At 43.9% G+C, this 25626-nt stretch overlaps 1 protein-coding gene across 1 annotated transcript in view; it reads right to left on the reverse strand.

The window, feature by feature from the left end:
• HABP2 (hyaluronan binding protein 2) overlaps positions 1-25626 on the reverse strand; it is a 40891-nt gene that overhangs the window by 7106 nt on the left and 8159 nt on the right. Inside the window, 10 exon segments of the mRNA XM_060242671.1 lie at positions 2535-2674; positions 4713-4855; positions 5856-5973; positions 5976-6089; positions 6782-6787; positions 6943-7037; positions 8240-8411; positions 9558-9673; positions 10103-10220; positions 19639-19749. Coding sequence (XP_060098654.1) covers positions 2535-2674; positions 4713-4855; positions 5856-5973; positions 5976-6089; positions 6782-6787; positions 6943-7037; positions 8240-8411; positions 9558-9673; positions 10103-10220; positions 19639-19749 — 1133 coding nt within the window.

The raw sequence follows: 25626 nt of genomic DNA on the forward strand, positions 1-25626 counted from the left end.
AGCAGCTCAGCCAGACAGATAACATAGCTCTGTCCGACCTATGAATGTGTTGCTTCAGAAAGGTGGTTGTGCTACTGAAGAATATGGGTTTTTAAAACGTATCATCAGCACATAACCTACCGAATCTGCATTCCTGATGCTTCTTACTTTCAATGTGAATTATATCAAAAGATGTATATACTTCGTATTGGATTATATGGCTCAAAAACATCAGAGTCTTTTTGGGAACATGATTGACATATTGTCCACCTGCAATTTTACAGCAACTCATTAAATGAAAAGTGAGAAAATGCATTTTTCAGAAAGCTCTCATTATCTTATTTTTAAGCATAAGAATTATTTCTTCCTTCGCAGTATGTCAGAGAGGTTTAGCTGAACTTAAATAGATTTGGCAGTTCAAATTCAATAAGCATCCAAAAATCCAGATGCTGCTTATCAAAAACGTATCCGAACCAATAGACTGGAAAATATTGTCACAGTTCCCGGTTTTCTTGCCTAGGTATAGCTCAGAATTTGTAAATAGAGGACAGTCTCATTCCCTCTGTTTTGATTCTTCGAATAAAGTAGATGAGTGACATATGACCAAAATGGAGATGAGCAAATTACAGACATGCTTGGCCTAAATGTATTTTTCATTGTACATGTAACAGCCTCTGTTTTCAGCAAAATTATTTTTTCAAAGTTACATTTTCGATTGCCTAACACTGGTTATAAATTCATAATCTGTGTTGTGACTCCAATGATTGACTTGTTCTGCAGAGATTAGTTGTAGTGGTCAGTAAAACCATATTACCTGACCATCTCTAGCAATATTGTCTAACTTTAGACACTGACTGTAGTCATGCCATCTACAATCTTATATTCAGAGAATAGCCAGCCACTTGATTTATATGAAGAAAAACTTAAAAGGATGTCTGCATTCTACTAGAACAGGAGTGGCATAAGGTACGAGACTTCCAACTTTGTAGGAGCTATCCCTGCATGACACCCTGTGTTGTCACCCTGTGACAACATTAAAAAAAAGTCTCTCATAGTGAGAAGGTGAATGCAGATGTTGTGCAAAAATTGAAGTGGATTTTTCACCCATCAGTGAAAGCCCCCGCTTTCCATTTATGCAGCAGAGAAACATGCCTACAAATCAGTGGCCTCACTGATGGACCTCCTAATGGCACCTGGTTTTTTTGGCCACTGTGTGACAGTGTTGGACTGAATGGGCCACTGGCCTGATCTAACATGCCTTACCGTATGTTCTTATCAAACACTCATTCTGCCAGTGAGACACAGACAAAATAGAACTGTAGTGATGTTTCCTGTACTCATAATCTCCAGAAGAATTATAAAAAAACCCAGGCAGCTTCACAGATGTTCAATGAAGTCCTGCACACGGCTACATTCAATTAGGAACTAAACATTATACCTTCATGGTGTCTTTTGAGTAAAGCTGCTCTAATAATTAACACTGGAGAGGATGTGCGTCAGTTGTCTCCATCACTGTATTAAAGTTACCACTGTTTTCACTCTATTGAACATTTAAGGTTTTTTAAATGGATCTCTTCTATCCTTGTCTAATAATTTTCACAATAGTTTTTATGTGATAAGTATACTCTGAAGTAATATCATGAGACCTGATATTAACCATGCCAGAGAGAGTCACCAAAGGCAAGGGTTGCCCCTAATAGTGCTATTGTTCTCAAATCTTCTATATGCAAACTCTAAGTGCACATTCAAAGCACATTCACTAAGTAAAACTAACAAGGTTAACTTCTTATTTTGGTAAAGTGACTTTAAAAATGAACATGTTGATTGGGTTTCAATTTCAGAAGAAGAAGAAAAAGAATTGGATTGATTTCTCACTAGGGTTGTTCCGGTGTCAGAGCTCTTTCCCCCCTGACGCTTCCATCAGATTTTGCACAAGCTGCCACTGGGCTGCAACTTGCCCCACCTCTTTCCTGTGGCAAGCAAGATTCCTCTGAAAACTGGTTTCTGCTTTCCACGGGAAAGAGGCGAGGCAAGTTGCAGCCCTGCGGCAGCTTGTGTGAAATCAGATGGAAGTGCTGGGGTGGGGTGGGGGGAGGAAGGGCTCCAAAATCAGAACAAGCCTAGTGGGGAATCGGTTGGTTTTTAGACTCTGCTTTTCACTACCCCAAGGAGTCTGACCAGCTTAAAATTGCCTTTCCTTCCTCTCCCCACATCAGATACCCTGTGAGGTAGGTGGGGCTGAGAGAGTTCTTTGAGAATCGTGACTAGTCCAAGGTCACTCAGCTGGCTCCATGTGGAAGATTGGGGAATCAAACCCAGTTCTTCAGATCCACTGCTCTTAACTACTACACCACACCAGCTGTCTTTAGGGCAGATAAAATTTCACAAGATATGGAATGAGATACTACTTTGATATAGGCACTGTAATATGAGCCTGGAAAGTAGCTCACCTTACCCTGGCCAATAACAGAGAGCTCTCAGCAAAGGGTAAAATGAATGTGAGCATGTGTGAGTGTTGTGTTAAATACAACCCATTACTTTATCCATCAAAATACCTCACCTGTTTCAGTAAGTCCCCAACCTGAGATATAGCATTCTGTGTCATCAGAAAATATGGAATCAGGCAAACAGACTGGCTTGACATTTTTTGTTTCCACCGCAAAGTGGCCATCAACTGCCTTCAGTTTCAGCACAGCTGTATGGAAGAATAGAAGACAATATTGTGGGATGCAATTGATTACATGTTCTCAAGTGTAATTATTTGACTACATCTACTTGTGAGCTGTTTAACCTTCTTCTCTAAGTTGATTTTAAGTTCTCAGGGGGATTTTCCAGTGCAATTACACATTGTGAATAGTTCTGTGATCCTGTCTTTCCTCAGTGAATTCACTGCAGCATACATGGTTTTCTCTTCCATTGTTTAATTCTCACAACAACCCTGTGTGCTAGAGTGTGCTGTGTGCTAGAGAGTGACTGGCTTATGGTCACCCAGTGAACTTCGTGGCTCAGTGGGACTTGTATGTGGATCCCCACAGATCTAGTTTGATACTATAACCACTACAACACACTGACTTTCCTTTTATTTCCTTCCTGACTTTTTTTTAAAAAGGAAAACAGACTAGAAATTGGAACTGAGAACTGTTGAAGGATAGAAGAGCCTAATTCTTTCCCTCTATGCAGTTTCTCCAGTCAAAACTAATCATAGCTGCTTTTCTCCCTGAGTTAAAGATATGGGGTCATTATGGAAAAGCAACTGGGAAGGAATTGAGGGATGATCAGAGGCACAGCAGGCCATTTCTTCACATACCAAACAATTGCTCCTAGTATCAGCATCCCACTGATCTTTTGTATATTTAAAAAAGTGGGTAGGAAAGAAGTCACAGAACTAAAGGATTATTTAGGTAGCAGAGTGCTCAAGGCACATAATGCAGCAGAGCTAATCTGGTTAGAGTGGGCTGACAAGAAACAAAGTTACAGACAGAGCCTCTTTATCTTTGCAAAAACTAATATGAGTCTTTTATTGTAAGGAACTCCATTCTAGACAGGATAGAGTAGAGATAGAGTTCTAATCTAGTCTAAGTAGGATGGTAAGAGATGAAGGAAGCATGTCCTGCTCTAATGGTGACAAGATGGAGAAGACCAGCATAGTGTGGAGAGAAGGCTTCAGACCACAAGAAAGGAAGATTCCCTGAGAGTAGCAATCTACACATCAAAGGGACAGCATCAGAGAGTAAATGAAAAGATTATCAGTGTTCTGGCCTCACTATCTCTCTGACTCTCTTATAGACCCTCTCCCTGAAGCCTGAGACTAAGAAACACTGCAAAGTCCTTCATTTCCAACAAGAACTGCCTATCTCATGTCATTTTCCCTCTCAGCTTGAGGATTACTGCTAATGCTTTGATTTATTTTGCATGGGAACCATTTTGAAAAATTTTGTCTCCCACAAAGCAAGCTAACTATAGCAATTAGAAACATCCAGGGTAATTATAAGGAACATAATGATAATGATAACCACCCATTGGTGCACTGCATCTATGTTCCATTCCCAGTAGGATGCTTACACTTCCAAACAGTCAATTTATTTGAACTTGCTAATAAACGACTCTTTTTCTAGCAGGAGCTGCTCTGCATATTAGGCCACACCCCCTGATGTAGCCAATCCTCCTGGAGCTTACAGTAGGCCCTATACTAAGAGCCTTTAAGCTCTTGGAGGATTGGCTACATCAGGGACTGTGGCCTAATATGCAGAGGAGCTCCTGATAGAAAAAGAACCCTGCTAAATATCTTGAAAAATTCAGTAGGTTAGATCCAAAGATGTTCACTCATCCAATAATGTAGTTTCAGCAGAGGAGTGAGGTATTTTTGACTGCTATCCTTTTACACTGCTAAATCCAGCTGAATTCCCCATTCCATCTGTGAGGGTCCCTTGACTCCTATGAAAAGAATTTGGGAGCTTCAGAGGGCTGCAGTGAGAAGAAAGAAGTCCTGTTCCAAAAGCATTGTTCTATTTTTGGTACTTTGTATTTAATCCAATATATTTTCTAACATGTCTAACAGATGAAGACTTTGCTACTATCCAGAATTGTACATTTCTACTGCCCAGATTATAGACACAATACATTTATCCTAATTTTTGGCCTGTGACAATGTCTTTCAGCTAATGTACACAATTTCCTTCTTTTATCCTCAGAGAGCAATAATGTTTATAAGCAACACATAACACAGAACTTGCCAATATCATTGTATGGAATATGACCCCTTTCTCGATAGTGTCTGTGTTTAATTATTTTTTCTACATCAAACTTTTGCTCATGATGTTCACTCCTAGTGAGATCTTGTTCCCCAAGGGACACCTGGAGATTATGTATGTCTGTCCTGTGAAGGAAAACAACAACACAGGGTCATGATCAGAGAGCTGCAAGAGAATTCAAAGAGCCTCAACCCCCTGTACACAAATCTGCAGAACACCATGGAAAATATCTCTAATATTCAACCTAGGGGCATTCAACAATGTTGGAAAAACAGTCACTTTCAGTCCACAGATTTTTGAAACATACTGCTAAAAGAAACTAATTAAATAATATTCCCCTATTCCTAGAAATAAGATCCTATACCATAGGATCAAACTTATGCAAAGTGCCAAGGTAAATGGAACCTGTTTTCTGTCTGTCTCTCAAACACACACACATTTGGAAAAAGCTCTGTAAAAGAGCTTCTTAGCAAATGGATGCATTGATTCTGCACATTTCCTTACCAACAGTATTTACATCAGCAAGCTCTGGCACAGAGTTTGAATTTGGGGTGCTTTGACTAGCCAACACAATCAAAGTCATGTGGAATCATTTTATAAATATTAAAATGACAGCAGAACTAGTACTGGACTACATTACAACAGAACCAGTACTGAATGAAGAAAAACTGGTGTACTGGACACAAGACCATAAAGAGTTTCCAGCTGGATAAGAGCACTGATTCGGCATCCTGTTCTTCACAAGTCAGACAGATGTACTGGAAGACCCACTAGTAAGGCCAAAGAGGTCAAACTTTCCATCTGCTGAATGCCAGCAATTGATGAACCTTTTCTCCATACATTTATCTAATATATTTTAAAACCCTCTAAACAAATGGCCACTGCTAACCTGTGGCAAATTAAGGGTACATTGCATGAAGTACTTTCTTTTGCTTCTCTTGAATCTACTATTCATTCACTTCAAATGCTCAAGAGTTGTAATATTTGAGGAGAGGAAATTCTCTCTAGATGATTTCTACCCATCATGGTTAGTCACGTCCACTTTATATGTATGATTTAGTTAATTTCCCAACCACAATGTAGCAGTTCAACCCCAAATCAGCAGAATGCAGTGGGCATCCTTACACAATACAATGTGCAGCAGTAAGAACCCAGCATGCTTCAATCAGTACTCTTCCACAGTAGTGTCCTTTGGGCATGGAAGAGCCCACTGAAAATTTCCTATGAAGAGAGGCTTGCCAGGAGTAGTCTTGGTTCCACCATAGATCCTCTTGAGTGATCTTATTGTCTCTGGGTGTCCACAGGTATTGGACCTGTTACTCACTCTAGGATGCATGATAAAGTTGGCTGTAGTCCCAACTGTTACAACATAAAGGATACAGCAACCATTTGTAAACATCGCATGGTGAAATTTTCTTTCAGTCTCCACATGCAAAAACAAGTTACTCTAACTTCATTCAACCTTACAGCCAGGATTTGTCTAAAGTTCTTTGGCTGTGTTTGTTTTTGGGTTCATTTTTCTTTCCAAAATGTTGTTTAGTATATTTATATTCACTTTAGAAGATTAGTTTTAGTTCTTTGACTTTCATTCCTGTCACTATGAATGGGGACACATTTTCTCCTATTCAGATTGGATGATGACATTCTTAGAAATTGTACCATTTCTCAAGGAATTTTCCAGACCAAATTTCAGGTGGGAAAAAGCACCCCATTTTAGACTAGGCAAAGTGAGGTGACTAGCATGACAATCCAAGAATGCAGCGGTGTGTATAGCCCACCTCCCGCCACTTGTATTACTTTCACTCTGAAATGGCTATCCACAGAAACTTTTCAGCATTTTCAGCATTTGTTTCTCAAAGTGCATCAGTAACTTATGATTCCTAATAGGGTCAGATGGAATATTATTCCTTCCGTCTGTGAATGGTTTGTTTTGTGATGTAGTGTTTCATATTTCATTCATTCTGTGTCTCTTGATGGTAAATATCCCAGAACCTGTTATTTGTTTAGCATGCTTCTTAGCAATCTACAAAGAGCAGTTCCTATAATAACACAAAACTCTTGGGCAGAGCTTCAAGAACACCATTAAAAAATCATGCTAGAATCACTATAATTTTGTGGGCTGTGTTGTAGTGGTGGATAGATTCACAATGTCTGCCAATCTGCTACACCTTTCAACTTGAATTAATATGTTCCACATTATTATCCATTCTACCTGTTGCTGAGCAGGGAGAGACATCACAGAAATCCCATTTCACCTTGTTATCCACATTGACAAAGCACCAGGGCTTTTCATCACCATCTGGATTCCTGAAGGAGGGAAGTTTCAATAGTCACCAGTCAGAATCAAGCAAGTTACTAAATGAACAGCAGGAAGACAGAAGAACTGAAAGAACACTACAGTATAAATATGATCTTCACTAGTTGTGTGTGACTTCTTTTTATGATTGCATACCACCATTTTTGTAAAGTACACTTGGGAAAGTTTTTCTTTGTACGTAATGTTGATATAATATTTTCAGTTTCAGTGAGGAGCCTTGTTTGTTCATTTATCATTGTTATTGATTATAATGTCTTAATTGCTGAAGGTGCTCACTTACTGCTAAAAAGAAAGAGACGTATGACCAAAGTAGATGTGATGGGGATACCCACACATATTCACATGGAAAATAAGAGTGGGAGGCATTGATTTTTATTATGGAAAATGGAAAACACAGCTGAGAAAAGCTAAGTTCTGTCACTGATTTCTTGAGCTCCCTTGTTTTGAAGCATATTTGTCCTAATCTGGCTCATTCAGGCTAAAAAAAAAAAAGCAGCATGTAAAGTAACAAATGATAATGCTAATAAAACTAACTTAAAGTTCTGAATAACACAGCTAAATGTTAGTCATAACAAGAAGAGTTAAGCTTCCCTCATTTGACCTTTGGGTTTTCTCTGACCATGCACTCCTTTGCACTTTTCACAGCAAACATGCCAGTACATGTACATTGCTTATGTCTGGTGTTATCTTCAAGTGAGCACTAGTATTTAATGAACTGTGTTAATTTTACTAGTTCAAGATTTCACATGCATCTTTCACAGGTGTGCCACACTATCAAACATCTATTTGGGAATTCTGTCAATGTGTATGAAAGCTTCCTATAATTAAGCCAAGAAAAGCTCATTCACACTGGCAGTATTCAAATAGTGTTATTAACTCAATAGTAGTAATTCCCATAGGTCAGGGATGGCCAACGGTAGCTCTCCAGATGTTTTTTGCCTACAACTTCCATCAGCCCCAGCCAGCATGGCTGATGGCTGGGGCTGATGGGAGTTGTAGGCAAAAAACATCTGGATAGCTACAGTTGGCAACCCCTACCATAGGTGGTAGCAGAAAATAATTCTAGCTATTTGGTACTGTTTAGTTTAGTTAAAAGGTCTGATTTAGCTGCCATAGGGATTCCTCTTCTTCTCTAAAATCCTTATTTAAAAGGTTTAGGGAAGGAGAACTGAATACATGAACTGAAATTTACCGGCAGAAGTTATGGTCACCGAGTTCATAATAGTCAGCATGTTCCATAAATGCATTGTAGCTGCTCTCCAACAGAAGGTGAGATGTCCAGTGAAGGCAGGTTTTCTTCAGCACTGTTTGACTAACATTTCCTTTGTACATGTGGCCATTTTCTGTAAAACAGTCTTCTGGTCCTATAAAAAGAATGCTATTCAATGCTCCAGTAGCTGTTCTGGCTCTTGAGAAAGCATGGGAAAGAAGAATAGATTGAGATTATTTTGTGTAGTGAAGGGTGTATATTTAATTTATACCCCACTCTTTACTACCCGAAGGAGTCTCAGAGAGGCTTACAATCTCCTTTCCTTCCCCTTCCCACAACAGACAGCCTGTGAAGTAGGTGAGGCTGAGAGTTCTGATAGAAGCTGCTCTTGAGCAGAACAGCTCTGTGAGAACTCATGACTGACCCAAAGTCACATCAGCAGGTGCATGTGGAGGAATGAAGAATCAAAACTGTCTTTCCAGATAAGAGTCCATGCACTTAACCACTACATCAAACTGGGGAAGAGGTTTGTACCATAGGTCTGATCGGAATAGGCCCCTGCAGAATTTTCACATCACTAAAATGGTGATGGCAAACTTTTGGCAGAAACATGTTTAATTTATCTCATACTATTGGGTCAGGAATTGCTTCCTGTCACAGGTGACGATGATGACCAGGTGGGACTCTTGCTTGAGCTGGCAACTGAGCCTGTAGCTGGCCTCTCTAGTGCTTCTGAGCCTGTAGCCAGCCCCTCTAGCACTTCTGAAGTTGACAGCTTGCTACCAGGATTCTCTGCATCTGACCTGGCAGCAGAGGAAGAGGAGGAGGGTCAGCTGCAAGCTGGGAGTCCGCCTGATTCACCCCCATGGGTAGCGTGGTTGAGGGAGTGACTCCACCAAGACTTAGTGGCCCAGTGGAGGGATGCGTGCCTATGAGGAAAGCTGCCATGAAGTCCTGAGTTTTAACCAGAGTTTCCCCACTGCTAATTGGGACATCACTGGAGGCCCATTTAGCCCCTGCTTGGAGCTGGGCTCTCCGTGGAAGCAACAAGTCACTTTTAGCATGACCAGAGTCCACCCCGGCTCTTGCACCCTTGCTTGCACTCTTGGCTCTCTGACTTCCAGCTCTCAACGACCTCATTCTCTGCTCTCTGACTCGGCTATCTGACTCAGCTTCAGTTTGAACTCTCTGGCTTGACCCTGGACTGGACTTGGACTTTGCTCTTACCCATACCCAGCCCATGACACTCCCTTCTCATGTTTTATTTTGTCCACCACTTGAACATAGGGCATTTGCTTACCTATCTCACAATACTTTCCTCTGAATGGCTCGGGACAGTTGCATGTGAACTTTGATCTTATTCGGTGTTTCATGCAGGTGCCTTCATTCTTGCAAGGGTTTGGTTTACAGATTGTGCTGTCAGTGTTCAGAAAATAAAACAAATCAGGCTGTTAAATGATATTAATAGCTTACAAGAATAAGGCAGAGAGGCACACAGTTGGGACTACTTTTGTGAACAGAAAGGGCAAGTATGGTATAGCACTACACTCAGCTTAGAGGAAACTGATGAAGCTAATAAGGCTTGAGCAAGACACTATTTCTCTGCCTTTGGATCATTGTAAACAAAAAATAACTCAATATCAGCCAACTTGGGCATTTTGGAGGAAGGATAGGGTACAGTGTTACAATCAAGTAATTCTGCCAAATTTAAAGGTTATATTTATTGGAGGATGTCAGAAACTAAAAACAATATGAAAATTTTGGTTCATTTATTGAGTAGCCACATATAATAACAGTAACAGGAGCATTAGTGATGTTGAATAGCATACATAATCCACATAGTACTTAGCTCTGTCACAGAATGGGAGCTGATAGGAATATCTGCAACTGCATCAATATTAGGTGGCATTAGGCTTATGACAGTCTCCTCTATTGCAGCTGTTTCTTTGGCATGTGTTTTTCACTGTGGTAAGTACAGGCAAAATGGACAAGTACATTATCTCCTCATTTTGTAGCAATTTCATCACCACTATATTTAGAGATGCCACTTACCTACTTCTAGCAGAAGAGGCCCCACTGTTTGTCCTTGCTGCCTGCTGCTGCTCAAATGAACAGCAGGAAGAAATGGGGAGATGGAAAAGTCATCACATGGTAACATTTCTGGCTGGAAAAATGGAAGTGGCATCACCAATGCAGTGATGCTCTAGGAATCGAGTGGATCTGCATGGCACCATCCACAGAGATTGACAGGTTTCTAGAGTATCACAGGACATATTCTAGACTATCAATTCAAGTGATGTCACTTTCATTTTTTTTGTGTCAAAGATAATATTGTGGCATTGTTTGATGCCATTTCCACCTTTTCACCTGACCAAACCCTCCTGCCATGGCAATCATAGCTATATACGGTAACATTATATGTAATTCTGAACCAGGCCCAAGAATGTGGATCAAAAAATCCACATATTAGAGCCTGGAACAGATGGAAGGAGGGAAGGTGTCTAAAAACATGAGGGAAGTCTCAGCTTTGAAGAAAAGTCTGAAATCTTTTTTCTTCTTTAAACATTAGGAATGTTTCCCCCCACTGCTTGTTACTGTAATAGATGAATGCCCACTGAGCTTTCATAAGATAACCTCTCAGGGCGTGTGTAAGAATAGCAAAAATCCAGTTGTAAAACACATTATTTAGTGTAGTATCATGGTTTCATTAGACTTGTCCATGGAAGTTTGTCTTGCTAATTTTGAATTTGTTATAAATTACAAAGGGGACCATTTTGTTATTGAGTTTTCTAAAATAAGGTTTTAGTTTTGTAATCCTTGTTTCATTATTGTTGTTTCGTTTTCATAATAGTATTTAATTATTATTTCCAATTCCTTCATGATGTTCATTCAAATTGGACAAAACTCAGGGTGGCTGACATTGTAGCACTTCTCTAGGGCTTCTATACTCCCAAATTTCAGACATAAAGTATAAAGTTGTTCCCCCCTTTTGAGTCAATGAAAGGTACCCATGCTTAATATCCAAGTATATGGAAGAACTGATAAGAAATATTCTAAAGACACAGTAGCACAGACAGCAGTGTGCAGTGAGGGGATTTGGCACAGTAGCCACTTAGCTTGAAGAACAGTGTCATGAGAATGAGGCTGACTAACAAAGCAAGGGCATTTGGTAGCACAAGGAGCACAAGGCATCTGGACAGGCAAGCAGCAGCAGGAAGACCTCGAGGTAGATTTGCCTGGAAGGGATAAGGATTGGAGAGCAGAAGACAAACAGGTAAGCACAGACTGCAAGGAAAAATTTGGCACAGCAGGGCAATCTCTAGGAGGAGAAAAGAAGGCAAAGTTCCACACTTCAGGAAAGCCTTATCATCCCTTCTCTCTCTCTCTCTCGGCTTGACTTCGCGAACGAAGATTTATGAAGGGTGCAGTAGTCCACGTCTGCTGCAGGCTCGCTGGTGGCTGACAAGACCAATGCGGGACAGGCAGATCCGGCCACAGTGGCTGCAGGGAAAAGTCTGATTTGGGGTTGGTGCTGTAGCAGAGCGATTCTTCCTCAATCTCCTTTTGTCCTCAAGACCAGCTATACGAGCGTTCTCAAAGGAAGAGACAGCCTGGTGGATGGTGTGCCTCCATGCTTTGCGATCTGAGGCTAGGTCAGACCACTGGTGATGGTTGATGCGACAGGTGCCAAGGGATTTCTTCAAGGAGTCCTTGGTGCCCCTCTATTTCGATGGCCGGTGGAAAGTTCGCCATACAGAGCAATCTTGGGAAGGCGGTGGTTTTCCATCCTAGAAATATGCCCTGCTCAGCGCAGCTGCGTCTTCAACAGCAGTGCTTCAATGCTTGTAACCTCCGCCCTCTTGAGGACTTCAGTGTTGGTCACAAAGTCACTCCAGTGGATGTTGAGGATGGTGCGAAGGCAGCGCTGATGAAAGTGCTCAAGGAGTCGCAGGTGATGACGGTATAAAACCCACGATTCGGAGCCGTAGATGAGGGTTGTCAACACAACTGCTTTGTAAACATTGATCTTTGTGCCTTTTTTCAGATGCTTGTTGCTCCACACTCTTTTGTGCAGTCGGCCAAATGCACCGTTTGCCTTTGCCAGCCTGTTGTCGATCTCCTTGTCAATCTTGGCATCTGAGGAGATGATGCACCCCAGGTAGCTGAACTGCTGGACTGTCTTCAGTACTGATTCACCCACAGTGATGCAGGGAGGGTGATAATCTTCCTGGGGTGCAGGCTGGTGGAGAACTTCTGTCTTCTTCACTAACTTCTAGGCCGAATAGCTTGGCAGCCTCTGCAAAGCAGGACGTCATATGCTGCAGAGCTGATACCGAGTGGGAGACGAGTGCAGCATCATCAGCAAACAGTAGCTCTCGGATGAGTTTTTCCATTGTCTTTGCATCAAAAACAGAATAAAACCATTGTCTTGGAGTGAGCCTTTAGTCGCCTCAGGTTGAACAGGCTGCCATCAGTGCGATAGCGGATGTAGACACCATCGTCATCATCTAGATCTACTGCGGCTCTTTGAAGCATCATGCTAAAGAAGATCGTAAAGAGAGTTGGCGCGAGAACACAGCCTTGCTTTACACCTGTGCCTATTGGGAAGGGCTCCGAGAGGTCGTTGCAGTGTCTGACTTGGCCTCGCTGGTCTTCATGTAGCTGGATGATCATGCTGAGGAATCTCGGGGGACATCCTAAACGTTCCAAGAATTGCCACAGGCCTTTCCTGCTAACGGTATCGAAAGCTTTGGTGAGGTCGACAAAAGTCACATATAGACCCTTGTTCTGTTCCCTGCATTTCTCTTGGAGCTGCCTGAGAACAAATACCATGTTGGTGGTGCTCCTGTTAGCTCTGAAGCCGCACTGGCTCTCTGGGAGGAGTTCTTCTGCAATGGTGGGCACCAGTCTGTTCGGGAGTATTCTGGCAAGGATTTTGCCTGCGATGGAGAGCAGGGTTATCCCCCGGTAGTTGGAGCAGTCTGACTTTTCTCCTTTGTTCTTGTATAGAGTGATGATGATTGCATCGCGAAAGTCCTGTGGTAGTTTGCCTTGTTTCCAGCAGGTGACAAGTACATTGTGAAGTGTGCTATGTAGTACTGTGCCCCCATGCTTCCAGATCTCTGGTGGGATTCCATCAACTCCCGCTGCCTTGCCACTTTTCAGTTGCTTGATGGCTTTAACAGTCTCTTCTAGGGTGGGGATCTCATCCAACTCTGTTTTCACTGGTTGAAGTGGGGTGAGGTGGATTGCTGAATCTTGAACTACGCGGTTGGCATTGAAGAGAGCCTGAAAATACTCCGACCACCGGTTCAGTATGGATGCCTTGTCTGTGAGGAGCACTTGGCCGTCTGCACTACGCAAGGGACTCTGAGCCTGATATGATGGGCCATATACTGCCTTCAGGGCTTCGTAGAACCCTCTTAAATCACCAGTGTCTGTACACAGCTGGGTTCTCTCTGCAAGCTTAGTCCACCACTCGTTCTGAATGTCTCGAAGCTTGCGCTGGAGGCTGCTACATGCAGCACGAAAGATTGCTTTTTTCCCGGGACAGGAGGGCTGAGCAAGATGTGCTTGGTAGGCAGATCTCTTTTTCGCTAGTAATTCTTGGATCTCTTGATTGTTCTCGTCAAACCAGTCCTTGTTTTTCCTTGTGGAGAACCTGAGGACTTCTTCAGAGGTCAACAGGATGGTAGTTTTTAGGTGTTCCCAGAGTGCTTCTGGAGAAGAGTCTGTGGGGCAACTGGGGTCCTCAATTCTTGACTGGAGTTTTGCCTGGAAGGCAGCTTTAACTTCAGCTGACTGAAGGCTGACAACCTGAAGCTTCCTCCGAGGGATACCTCCTCTCCTGGGTGTGGGTTTAAAGTGAAGACGGAGATTGCAGCGTACAAGACGATGATCCGTATGACATTCCGCACTGGGCATTACTCGGGTGTGTAAGACATCTCGAAGGTCTCTCTGGTGCACCAGAATGTAGTCGATAAGGTGCCAGTGCTTGGACCATGGGTGCATCCAGGTTGTCTTCAGGCTGTTCTTCTGCTGAAAGATAGTGTTGGTGATGGTAAGCTGATGCTCCGTGCAGAATTCTAGCAGGAGGCGCCCGTTATCATTGCAGTTGCCAATGCCGTGTTTGCCAAGTACTCCTTTCCAGGCTTCCGAGTCTTTACCTACTCTGGCATTGAAGTCGCCAAGGATGATCACCTTGTCCTCTGTAGGGGTCTTCCGTACGAGGTTGCGTAGATCAGCATAGAACTTGTTCTTTTCTGCAGGATCTGCTTGAAGAGTTGGGGCATACACACTGAAGAGTGTTGCATGCTGCTTGTTTTGAAGTGGGAGGCGCATGGACATGATGCGATCTGAGTGACCTGTTGGCAGGTTTTTGAGTTTGGAGGCAATGGAGTTCCTGACCATGAAGCCAACGCCAGAAAGGCGGCTCTCAGCCTTTGACTTACCCGACCAGTAGAGGGTATAGCCAGCACCATGTTCTTGAAGACTACCTTCCTCACTGAGAGCTGCTATGTCAATATTCAACCTGAGAAGTTCGTGGGCAACTAGAGCAGAACGTTGTTCAGGGCGACCACTGTCTACTGCGTCAAGCATGGTTCTGATGTTCCAACACGCAAGCTTAAGTCTTTGCACACTTTGTGAGGCAGGTGCATGCCTTTTCTTTGTTGTTATTTTTTGACCGCAAGTAAGGATGCCCGTTGACCGCGGCTAGCCAACTGGGGTGGGGGAGACGAGCTTTGTTTAGGCCACCTTTTCTAGGCCCCTCTCCGTGTGGAGCAAGCAGTGCTGTCCCTAGATAAGGCTGCTTGGTCATTCAGGGTGCTGCCGAAAGATGCTTTCGTCTCCGGGTCAGCATCAGGCGACCAATACCCTGAACCACCTATATGCAGGATCGGGACTGCGGCTTCCAGTGGCATCTTCCACCTGCCGTTTCGCCCCTTGCCCATCGCTGCAGGACTTGGTGTGTTGTGGGTTGTTGATGTGGATATGCCCTTCAGGCCTGCGCAGAGGAATTTTTAGGTGAGGCACAGCATGCGCAGTACTGGCTCCACCCTTTCACCTTGGGGTCATCTGCCATGGCCCAGTAAGCCGGGACACCGGCAGTGAGTCCTCCAGGTGGTAGGTGTTACATTAACGAGCTCTATCTGCCCGGGTTTGATGTTAGAGTTTTCCTTCTCTTGGCTGACGAGGTTGGTGAGCCCAGCCTGCCCATCCGGTTATACCGCCGGACATTCGGTCGCACCATGACGTGGCAAACTCTGTGAGAAACGGGGGGGACCAGCGAGAAGGTGTTGCCACGGATGCAGTAATGCAGGAGAGGCCATTGCAGTGACCATCTGCCAGGCATAGCCAGACAGTGACCACGCGGCGTTCACTACACCGGGAAGGAGAGGCTATGTATTGCGCATACACTTTCCCTGGGGGGGCAGGATACCCAAGAGGGAGCCCACCCCTCCCCCCCTATCACCCCTTATCACCCTTAAAAAACACAGCTTAGGTTTTTAGCAGGAAAACTAGGAATAAGGCCTATTGTGAGAATAAATACAACAGGTTCTAGAAAGAAGCTCTGGGCAAATGTCCCTTTCTTGGGCACTGAGCATCAATTTGCTATGGTGTCATAGTATTATGATGATCACACAGATGCTGAAGCTCAGCATTCCTTTCATCTGCAGTGTGTTGCTGCCACCTTTTCATGTCGTATTTGGCCTTGTGGCTTTTACCATCAGTGTGTGCTTGTGGTGTGAACTGTCTTTTTTGGCCTGGCATGATTGTATTACAGTATACCATAGGGCAGGGGTGGCCAATGGTAGCTCTCCAGATGTTTTTGCCTACAACTCCCATCAGCCCCAGCCATCAGCCATATTGGCTGGGGCTGATGGGAGTTGTAGGCAAAAAACATCTGGAGAGCTACCATTGGCCACCCCTGCCATAGAGTATGCACCTCAAGTAGGGCTGCCAAGTCCAATTCAAGAAATGTCTGGGGACTTTGGGGGAGGAGCCAGGAGACTTTGGAGGTGGAGTCAGGAGAATTTGGGGGTGGACCCATAAGCAAAGTTGTGACAAGCATAATTGAACTCCAAAGGGAGTTCTGACCATCACATTTAAGGGGACCACATACTTTTTTAATGCTTTCCCTACATTAGAAATAATGAAGGATAGGGGCACCTTCTTTTGGGGCTCATAGAATTGGACCCCCCAATCCAATCTTTTTGAAACTTGGAGAGCATTTTGAGGAGACCCATGAGATGCTACACTGAAAATTTGGTACTCAACCTCAAATAAACGCTCCTCCAGAGTGCCAGATACCCCGGGATTAATTCTCCATTATACCCTATAGCCCAGCAGACATTTCCGTCCCTCCCCCCCCCCCCCCCCATTCTGATGACCCTGAAGCTCCGGAAAGCCTCTAAACCGGGGATCCCCTGCCCCTACCTGGGGATTGGCACCGCTACTCACAAGTTGCTGAACTTCCAAGTTCTTCACAGTAACAGAGGGCAACCAAAGGCTCAAGTTTACCTTCACACTAAGCAAACGATGTCTGCAAAGATTGTGCAACAAATGGACGGTCTGGGCTCCTTTCACAGCCATGTTGTTCTGCCTCCTTTCCCCCCATCCCCGCTCCCCTTCAGTCTTAAACACGCAGACACCATCCAAAGAGGAAGGATTTCCAATAGAGACTGAAGCCTCCGGAGTCACATGATGGCTGTGAGAACTGGGCTTCCCCCTGCTGGCCAGCTGACTAGGGGCAGGAAGGAGCCTGAAAAAGCGGGAGAACCCCTGCTGGGACCTGGGGATTGGCAAGCCTAACCTCAAGGCGGCCATTTTCTGCAGGGGAATTGATCAGCTTTATCTTCTTCCCCCTCCCTGCAGCCTCAACCGAGGAAAAACACAGTCTTTCTCCACAGTGGGGATGAAATCAGGAGGGAAACAAACTCAGCAGGGTATAACGACACAGAGTTCACCCTGCAAAGCAGCCATTTTTTCCAGGGGAATTGATCTCTGTCATCTGGAGAACAGTTGTAATTCTAAGATCTGCAGCCCTCACCTGGAGATTGGCAGCAATGGTTCCCCAGAAGGAAATGGCTGGTTTGGAGGGTGGAGCCTGTGATATTGTACCTGTATGAGGTCCCACCCTTCCTCAACCCTAACCCTCTCCAGGCTCCACCCCTCCAATCTCCAGGAATTTCCCAACCTGGAGTGGGCAGCCCTATCTTCTTCCCAGCCAACCATCAGCCTGCCTTTATCTGTCCCTCTGACTCCAGCTTTCCATCTCTGCCCCCCTTCCTGCAGCCTCTACCTAGGAAAAAGATAGTCTTTCTCTGCAGTGGGGACCAAAGCAGCTTACGTCATTCTCCTCTCCCCCTTTTAATCTGCATAATAATACTGTTAGGTAGGTTAGGCTGAAAGTTTTTGACTGGTCTGAAATCACCCAGTCAGCTTCCATTACAAGAACCTGTGTCTGGCAGACCCTGCTCTGAAGCATTAACTGCTACACCACATTGGCTCTCATAGAGGGGCTGCTGCTGAACAGTAGCAAGCAGCTAGGCCTAGCTATGTCATGTCAGTCAGGTGGCATCAATTAACCCAGAAGGTGCTGCCAGGCTTAGGGTAGCCAACCTCCAGGTGGAGCCTGAAGATCTCCTCGTATCACAACTGAAATCTAGATAACAGATCTCTCTCCCCCTGGAGAAAATAACTGCTTTGGAGGGTGGACTCTATGGCATTATATTATGGCATTGGGGAGAGACCTGTCCTCTCCCCAAACTCTGGCTTCCTTAGTCTCCACCACAAAATTCTCAGAATTTCTCAACATTGAGCTGGCAACCCTAGTGAGGATGGGCCCAATGAGTTCTCCCTCAGAGGTCAAAATAGGCCTGCAAAGGGACTCCCTCCCTGCCTTTTATTGACAGAACCAAGCTTGGAATACTGTGGTTGCCTAGCAACAGCCACTGAAGAAAAAGTGAGTCAGCGAAGGAAGCATCCCAGTGGCCCAATCCTCATCTGTCTTGGGGCTGGAGGGTGAGGTTACTGTCTGTCAAGACAGAACAACAAGCAGCTCAGCCAATGGAAGGTGAGGTGAGTCATCAGCAACATGGCTTGCCTTTTATATAGAGAGATATAGATACTGACTGCCTTGTAAAAGTGAAACAAGTAAAGTCAGAGAGATGGAAGACTATAGTAACAAAAGAAACAGAATAAAATGTAAGGAACACACCAATTTTCTCATTGTAGATTATTTTATTTTCATTTTAATTACACTTATTAAAGACACCCAATTTTTAATTATTGTAATCAATAATGAATGAATAATGAATGAAATACATGAATCTAGTTTTCATAGACTGCTGTGATCGGAAACTCATACTTTATACAGGCAATAATGCTTTCTATTCCAGAGCTCTACCATTCAAAATAAGGTTTTATAGCTACGAGTTGGAATTCTCCATGTTCAGTATAGTTGGCAAGCTGTGGAGAGTAAGACATAGTAGATTTGTTATGATGACATGTCCTTTGCATATATATTGAAAACTTGGGTTTTCAGTTACTGGCATTATTTACTTATGTTATAAAACACTGCCACACCCTCTCATTAGGTGCAGCTTCTTTGTGCTGTTTCATCTCTTAGAAGAGACCAACTCTTTTCCTGAAATTACTGATTTCCTAAGGAGGATGAGTTGTAGTTCAATTTTTTCTGGCAAAATGATAAAACATATCAGTTTTGTATTACAATGTTCATTGATCTTTGAGGTTGCTCATTTCTCAGAGGCTAATGGGTCAATAGACATGGACCCTCTGAGATGATGATAGAGCATTGAGAATTCTATGCATTACATTGGAATAAGGCAAAGTTTATGTATGTTTCCATATTCGAGTATAACATGGTTTGATCACAATATGTAATGATTTTTAAAGGCTAAAAAGCTCAATACAAAAATGCAACAGATGACATATAAGTGATGTCAGCATTGTAGATTATTTTATTTTTTATAAACTTTGAAAAGTCATGAATGTCACAAATAGTATAAATATAATTGTGACATTCCTTTCAAAACTGCTGACATAGCAATAAATATTTGGACTGAAGGAATGTACAAGCTAACAATAAATAGTCTGTTTGAAAATTATGCACTTATTAATTCAATTTATATCCTTCCCTGGTCAAGCAAGGCTCAGGGTGGCTTCCAACAATTAGATATACAATAACAATACAATAATAACAGCAACAATTAGATATACAATAACAGCAACAATTAGATATGCAATAAAATAAGCATTATGAACTAAGCAGTGATTGAATTACTGTAATTAAAAGGTGCAGGTAAAAGTAAATATGTTTTGTGTAACAGTAACAATAGTACAAAACTAGCACTCACCATGTTCACACTCGGACCCTATATATGGTTTAACACAATGGCACGTATAGCTGTTTCTGTTCCTCTCACAAATCCCATTATTCTGACATGGCTTGGCTTGGCATGGATTTACTGTCAGGGAAATAAAGCAGAGTTTCTTTTACAATTAGGTTACTGCATATGAAAAGTTAAGGTTTTGTCATGGCAGCCATGTAAAGAATTACCTATCAATTATTTTATAGTCTGTTTCCCCAGTCCACTAATGATTATCCTATCGATAGGTTTACACACAGAGAACAACTGTTTCAGTTTCTCATATCTAAATTTGCTGCCTGCGCATGTCAACCTGTTTAGGCTATCACTTTGTGCAGTCAAACGGGATAACGGTGTGAGTCACCAAGTAGCTCACTACTTCCTCTGGTCTGGAGACAGAGGAGATACACTGTGCAGCTAATTGCACCACCTAATAGAAGAGGATGCTGTACTGTCGCTTACAGGCTTGAGAGGAGACAGATGGAGTATAATGGCAGGGACTCAGCTAATTGCTCCCAGCATCCCCCAATTAAGAAGGGTACATCTGCCCATCAATCTCTGATTTTGATATATTTATTTCCTTCACTATCCCCTCACCGCCACCCAGAATTAAATCCAAACAAATGGTGACCATTTAAACTAAGCTTGTTATTCCAGTTTGGTCCATGTATCTGTTAAACACCTTATTATGATGTATGCTAATTTGCTGCTTCCTTCTATCTATACTGATAACTTCCATTTCAATGTATCTGAAGAAATGTGTGTGCACATGAAAGGATATACCTTGAATAAAACTTGGCTGGTCTTAAAGATGCCATTGGACTAAAACTTTGTATAATTCCTTCAGACCAACATGGCTACCCACCTGAATCTATGTCCTCTCCATTCAGTTACACATGGCCAATTGCCTCTGAATCCAGGTATAAAAAAGCAGTGTCCGTTTGAACGGCTTTTGCGCCGGGAGTTTCCGGCTCTTCCGGCTGCTCCGCGGCGTTTAGTGCGAAATCCGTGCAGATACTGCGCGGTGAAGAGGGGGTCGCGCCGGCTGAAGGTGAGTGCGAAAATGCCCAAGAAGACTGAAAATATTTTGGATTTCTCTCCAAAATGAATCATCCTGCTTTGTAGATGTATTGGAAGGACTTCTAAATAAAGCAACTTTCCTCTGAATAACTCCAAACTGAAGCAAAACCATCAGAAACCATTCCAAACTACTTCAGATAAGAACATAAGAGAAGCCATGTTGGATCAGGCCAATGGCCCATCCAGTCCAACACTCTGTGTCACACAGTGCCAAAATTATACACACACACACACACACACACACATATACACACTGTGGCTTATAGCCACTGATGGACTCTGCTCCATATTTTTATCTAACCCCCTCTTTAAGCTGTCTATGCTTGTAGCTGCCACCACCTCCTGTGGCAGTGAATTCCACATGTTAATCACCCTTCGGGTGAAGAAGTACTTCCTTTTATCTGTTTTAACCCGACTGCTCAGCAATTTCATCAAATACCCACGAGTTCTTGTATTGTGAGAAAGGGAGAAAAGTACTTCTTTCTCTACTTTCTCCATCCCATGCATAATCTTGTAAACCTCTATCATGTCACCCCGCAGTCGATGTGTCTCCAAGCTAAAGAGCCCCAAGCGTTTTAACCTTTCTTCATAGGGAAAGTGTTCCAACCCTTTAATCATTCTAGTTGGCCTTTTCTGGACTTTTTCCAATGCTATAATATCCTTTTTGAGGTGCGGTGACCAGAATTGCACACAGTATTCCAAATGAGACGGCACCATTGATTTATACAAGGGCATTATGATACTGGCTGATTTGTTTTCAATTCCCTTCCTAATAATTCCCAGCATGGCGTTGGCCTTTTTTATTGCAATCGCACACTGTCTTAACATTTTCAGTGAGTTTTCTACCATGACCCCAAGATCTCTCTCTTGGTCAGTCTCTGCCAGTTCACACCCCATCAACTTGTATTTGTAGCTGGGATTCTTGGCCCCAATGTGCATTACTTTGCACTTGGCCACATTGAACCTCATCTGCCTCGTTGACACCCACTCACCCAGCCTCAACAGATCCCTTTGGAGTTCCTCACAATCCTCTCTGGTTCTCACCACCCTGAACAATTTAGTGTCATCTGCAAACTTGGCCACTTCACTACTTACTCCCAACTCCAAATCATTTATGAACAAGTTAAAGAGCATGGGACCCAGTACTGAGTCCTGTGGCACCCCACTGCTTACCATCCTCCACTGCGAAGACTGCTCATTTATACTCACTCTCTGCTTCCTATTAATTAGCCAGTTTTTGATCCACAAGAGGACCTGTCCTTTTACTCCATGACTCTTGAGCTTTCTAAGGAGCATTTGATGAGGAACTTTATCAAAAGCTTTCTGGAAGTCAAGGTAAACAACATCTATTGGGTCTCCTTTGTCCACATGTTTGTTCACCCCCTCAAAGAACTGTAACAAGTTAGTGAGACAAGATCTTCCCTTACAGAACCCATGCTGAGTCTTCCTCAATAACCCGTGTTCATCAATGTGCCTACTCATTCTGTCCTTGATAATGGTTTCTACCAACTTTCCCGGTATTGAAGTCAGACTGACTGGCCTGTAATTTCCCGGATCTCCTCTGGAACCCTTTTTAAAGATGGGGGTGACATTTGCTACCTTCCAGTCTTCAGGAACGGAGGCAGATTTCAATGAAAGATTACATATTTTTGTCAGGAGATCCACAAGTTCAACTTTGAGTTCTTTCAGAACTCTTGGATGTATGCCATCCAGACCTGGTGACTTATTAGTTTTTAATTCGTCTAGCAGTTGTAGGACCTCCTCTCTTGTCACCTCAATCTGACTCAGGTCTGACACCCCTTCCAAAATTAGTGGTTCTGGAGTGGGCAAACACTTCTCGTCTTCCACAGTGAAGATAGAAGAAAAAAATGCATTCAGCTTCTCAGCCATTCCCTTATCGTCCTTCAGTAATCCTTTTACCCCTTGGTCATCATGGGCCCCACTGCCTCCCTGGCTGGTTTCCTGCTTCTAATATATTTGAAGAAATTTTTATAGTTGGTCTTTATGTTTTTTACAATATGCTCCTCATAGTCCCTTTTTGCCTGCCTTACCATCCCTGATGGAGGCCATGGCAGGCTGGGCGTTGGAATACCCAAGGCTTCTGGTCCTGGGTGATTTCAATGTCCATGCCGATGACGCAGCCTCCAGTCAGGCGATGGGCCTAGTGTCTTCCATGGTGACACTGGGGCTCTCCCAATTTGTTACCACTCTCACTCATCAGGCAGGACATATGTTAGATTTGGTCTTTGTGGCCGGGGTTTTAGTGGATGGTATTACCGCTGAGGCGGTACCATGGTCGGACCATTTTGCCCTTAAGGCTCGTGTGAATGCGCCACCCCAACCCTGTATGGGCGACAAGCCTATTTTGGCTTGGCCGCAGAGTCTGATGGATCCTGAGCGGTTCCAAATGGCTTTGCGGGATCCCTGGCCCCCTGATGATTCCCTTGATGACCTGGTTGAGGTTTGGCATGACCAACTATCCAGGGCCATCAATGAGATCGCACCCCGACGCCCTCTGTGCCCTTGTGTTAAGCTGGCTCCATGGTACACCCCGGAATTACGACAGCTGAAACTAGGGCTAAGACGGCTAGAGAGGCAGTGGCGGCATACTTGTGACGAAGCGACGAGAACATCTTACAGAACGTTTATGAGATGGCAGTTAAAGCTGCAAAGAAGGACTACTTTGCAGCTAAGATTGTGTCTGCAAATTCGCACCTGGCACAATTTTTTAGGATAACTGGGAACCTTACAACACTGCCTCAGGACAGACCAAATGTGAGAGAATTAGAGATTGGCTGTGAGGCTTTCACAGACAAAATCATGTCGCTCCGCTATGACCTTCCCGCCACATTGGATACAGTGCAAGAACTTGAGTCTCCATGCCTGTCTTCTGGTTCAGTTCTGGATCACTTTGACACACTTAGCCTGGGAGAAGTTGACGGAATTCTCTCTACTGTACACCCAACAACTTGTGATCTGGACCCATGCCCCTCTTGGCTGATTAAATCTTGCCAGAGGGAACTTAGATGTCCTATACGGGACATCATAAATAGATCCCTCTCAGAGGGGCATTTTCCAACACCTCTTAAAGAGGCTATGGTTCGCCCTCTCTTGAAAAAGGGTACAGCAGATCCGGCTGCATTGGCAAATTATCGACTGGTCTCAAATTTACCATTTTTGGATAAAATTATTGAGAGGGCAGTAGCGTTACAGTTGCAGGGTTTTCTGGATGAAGCTTCCATCTTAGATCCTTACCAGTCCAGCTTCCTCCTGGGTCATGGGACGGAGACAGTGCTGGTCGCTTTAGTAGATGACCTCCAGCGGCATCTGGACTGAGGTGGAGTGGCGGTGCTGATGTTGTTAGATCTGTCGGCTGAGTTCAACACGGTCGACCATCAGTTACTGACCTGCCAGCTTGCTGACGCAGGGATCAGGGGGTTGGCCTTACAATGGCTTTCCTCCTTCCTTGATGGATGGGGACTAAGGGTGGCAATTGGGGGAGAGCTGTCCCAGAGGCATTCACTAGATTGTGGGGTGCCACAAGGGGCAGTCCTCTCTCCCATGTTATTTAACATCTACATGCGCCTCCTTGCCCAGATTGCCCGGAGGTATGGGCTTGGGTGTCACAAATATGTGGAAGACACCCAGCTCTATCTACTAATGGATGGTCAGCCTGACTGCATCGCACAAAATCTGGACCTAGCTTTGCAAGCCGTTGCAAAGCCACTTTGCAGGTTGGCTCAGGCTGAGTAGGTTGAAGCTGAATCCAACGAAGATGGAGGTCCTTTGCTTGGGTCGTGGCACTCCAGGGAGAGAAATCTCCCTCCCAGTTTTTGATGGTGTGTCACTGAAAGTGGCACTCAGAGTCAAGAACTTGGGGGTTCTACTGGAGCCTTCATTGTTAATGGAGGCCCAGATAGCGGCTACTGCCAAATCTGCGTTTTTTCATCTGAGACGGGCGAGGCAGTTGGCCCCCTTCCTGGAGCATCATGACTTAGCAACAGTGATCCATGCAACGGTCACCTTGAGACTGGATTACTGTAATGCCCTCTACATGGGGCTGCCTTTGTGCCGAACCCGGAAGCTGCAGCTGGTGCAGAATGTGGTGGCTAGGCTATTATTAGGGCTCCCGAAGTGGGAGCACATACAGTCGGGGCTGCACGAGCTGCACTGGCTGCCAGTTGTATATTGGGTTCGTTACAAAGTGCTGGTTATTACCTTTAAAGCCCTATATGGCCGAGGGCCTGTCTACCTTAGGGACCATCTCTCCCCATATGAGCCCCAGAGAGTACTGAGGTCAGCAGGAAAAAATTGGTTGACAATCCCTGGGCCGAAGGAGGCCAAATTGAAGACCACACGAGAACGGGCTTTTTCGTTGGTAGCTCCGCACTGGTGGAATCAACTTCTGAATGAAGTGCGGGCCCTGAGGAGTCTTGATCAATTCCACAGGGCCTGCAAGACCACTCTTTTTAAGATGGCCTTCGCCTAAATATGGAGTTAAGTTAGATCCACTGTTGACGTTTCCGCCACTAAATTTACTGAAGGTTTGAGATGTAGCAGCATAAATCTTAATTTTAATGGCTTTATTAATGTATTATTTATTGAATATGAATGCTTTGTTGTATATTGTATATTGTTGTATATTGATTTACATGTTGTGAGCCGCCCTGAGCCTGCATCAGCAGGGAGGGCGGGATACAAATAAAATGTATCATCATCATCATCATCATCATCATCATCATCATCATCATCATCATCATCATCATCATCATCATCATCATCATCATCATCATCATCATCATCATCATCACAGTCTTGCATTTGATTTGCCACAGCCTGTGTTCCCTTTTATTAATCTCACTTGGACTAGCTTTCCAACGCTTAAAGGAGTCCTTC

Source organism: Heteronotia binoei, chromosome 6 (assembly GCF_032191835.1).
Source record: "Heteronotia binoei isolate CCM8104 ecotype False Entrance Well chromosome 6, APGP_CSIRO_Hbin_v1, whole genome shotgun sequence".
Classification (NCBI taxonomy): Eukaryota; Metazoa; Chordata; class Lepidosauria; order Squamata; family Gekkonidae; genus Heteronotia; species Heteronotia binoei.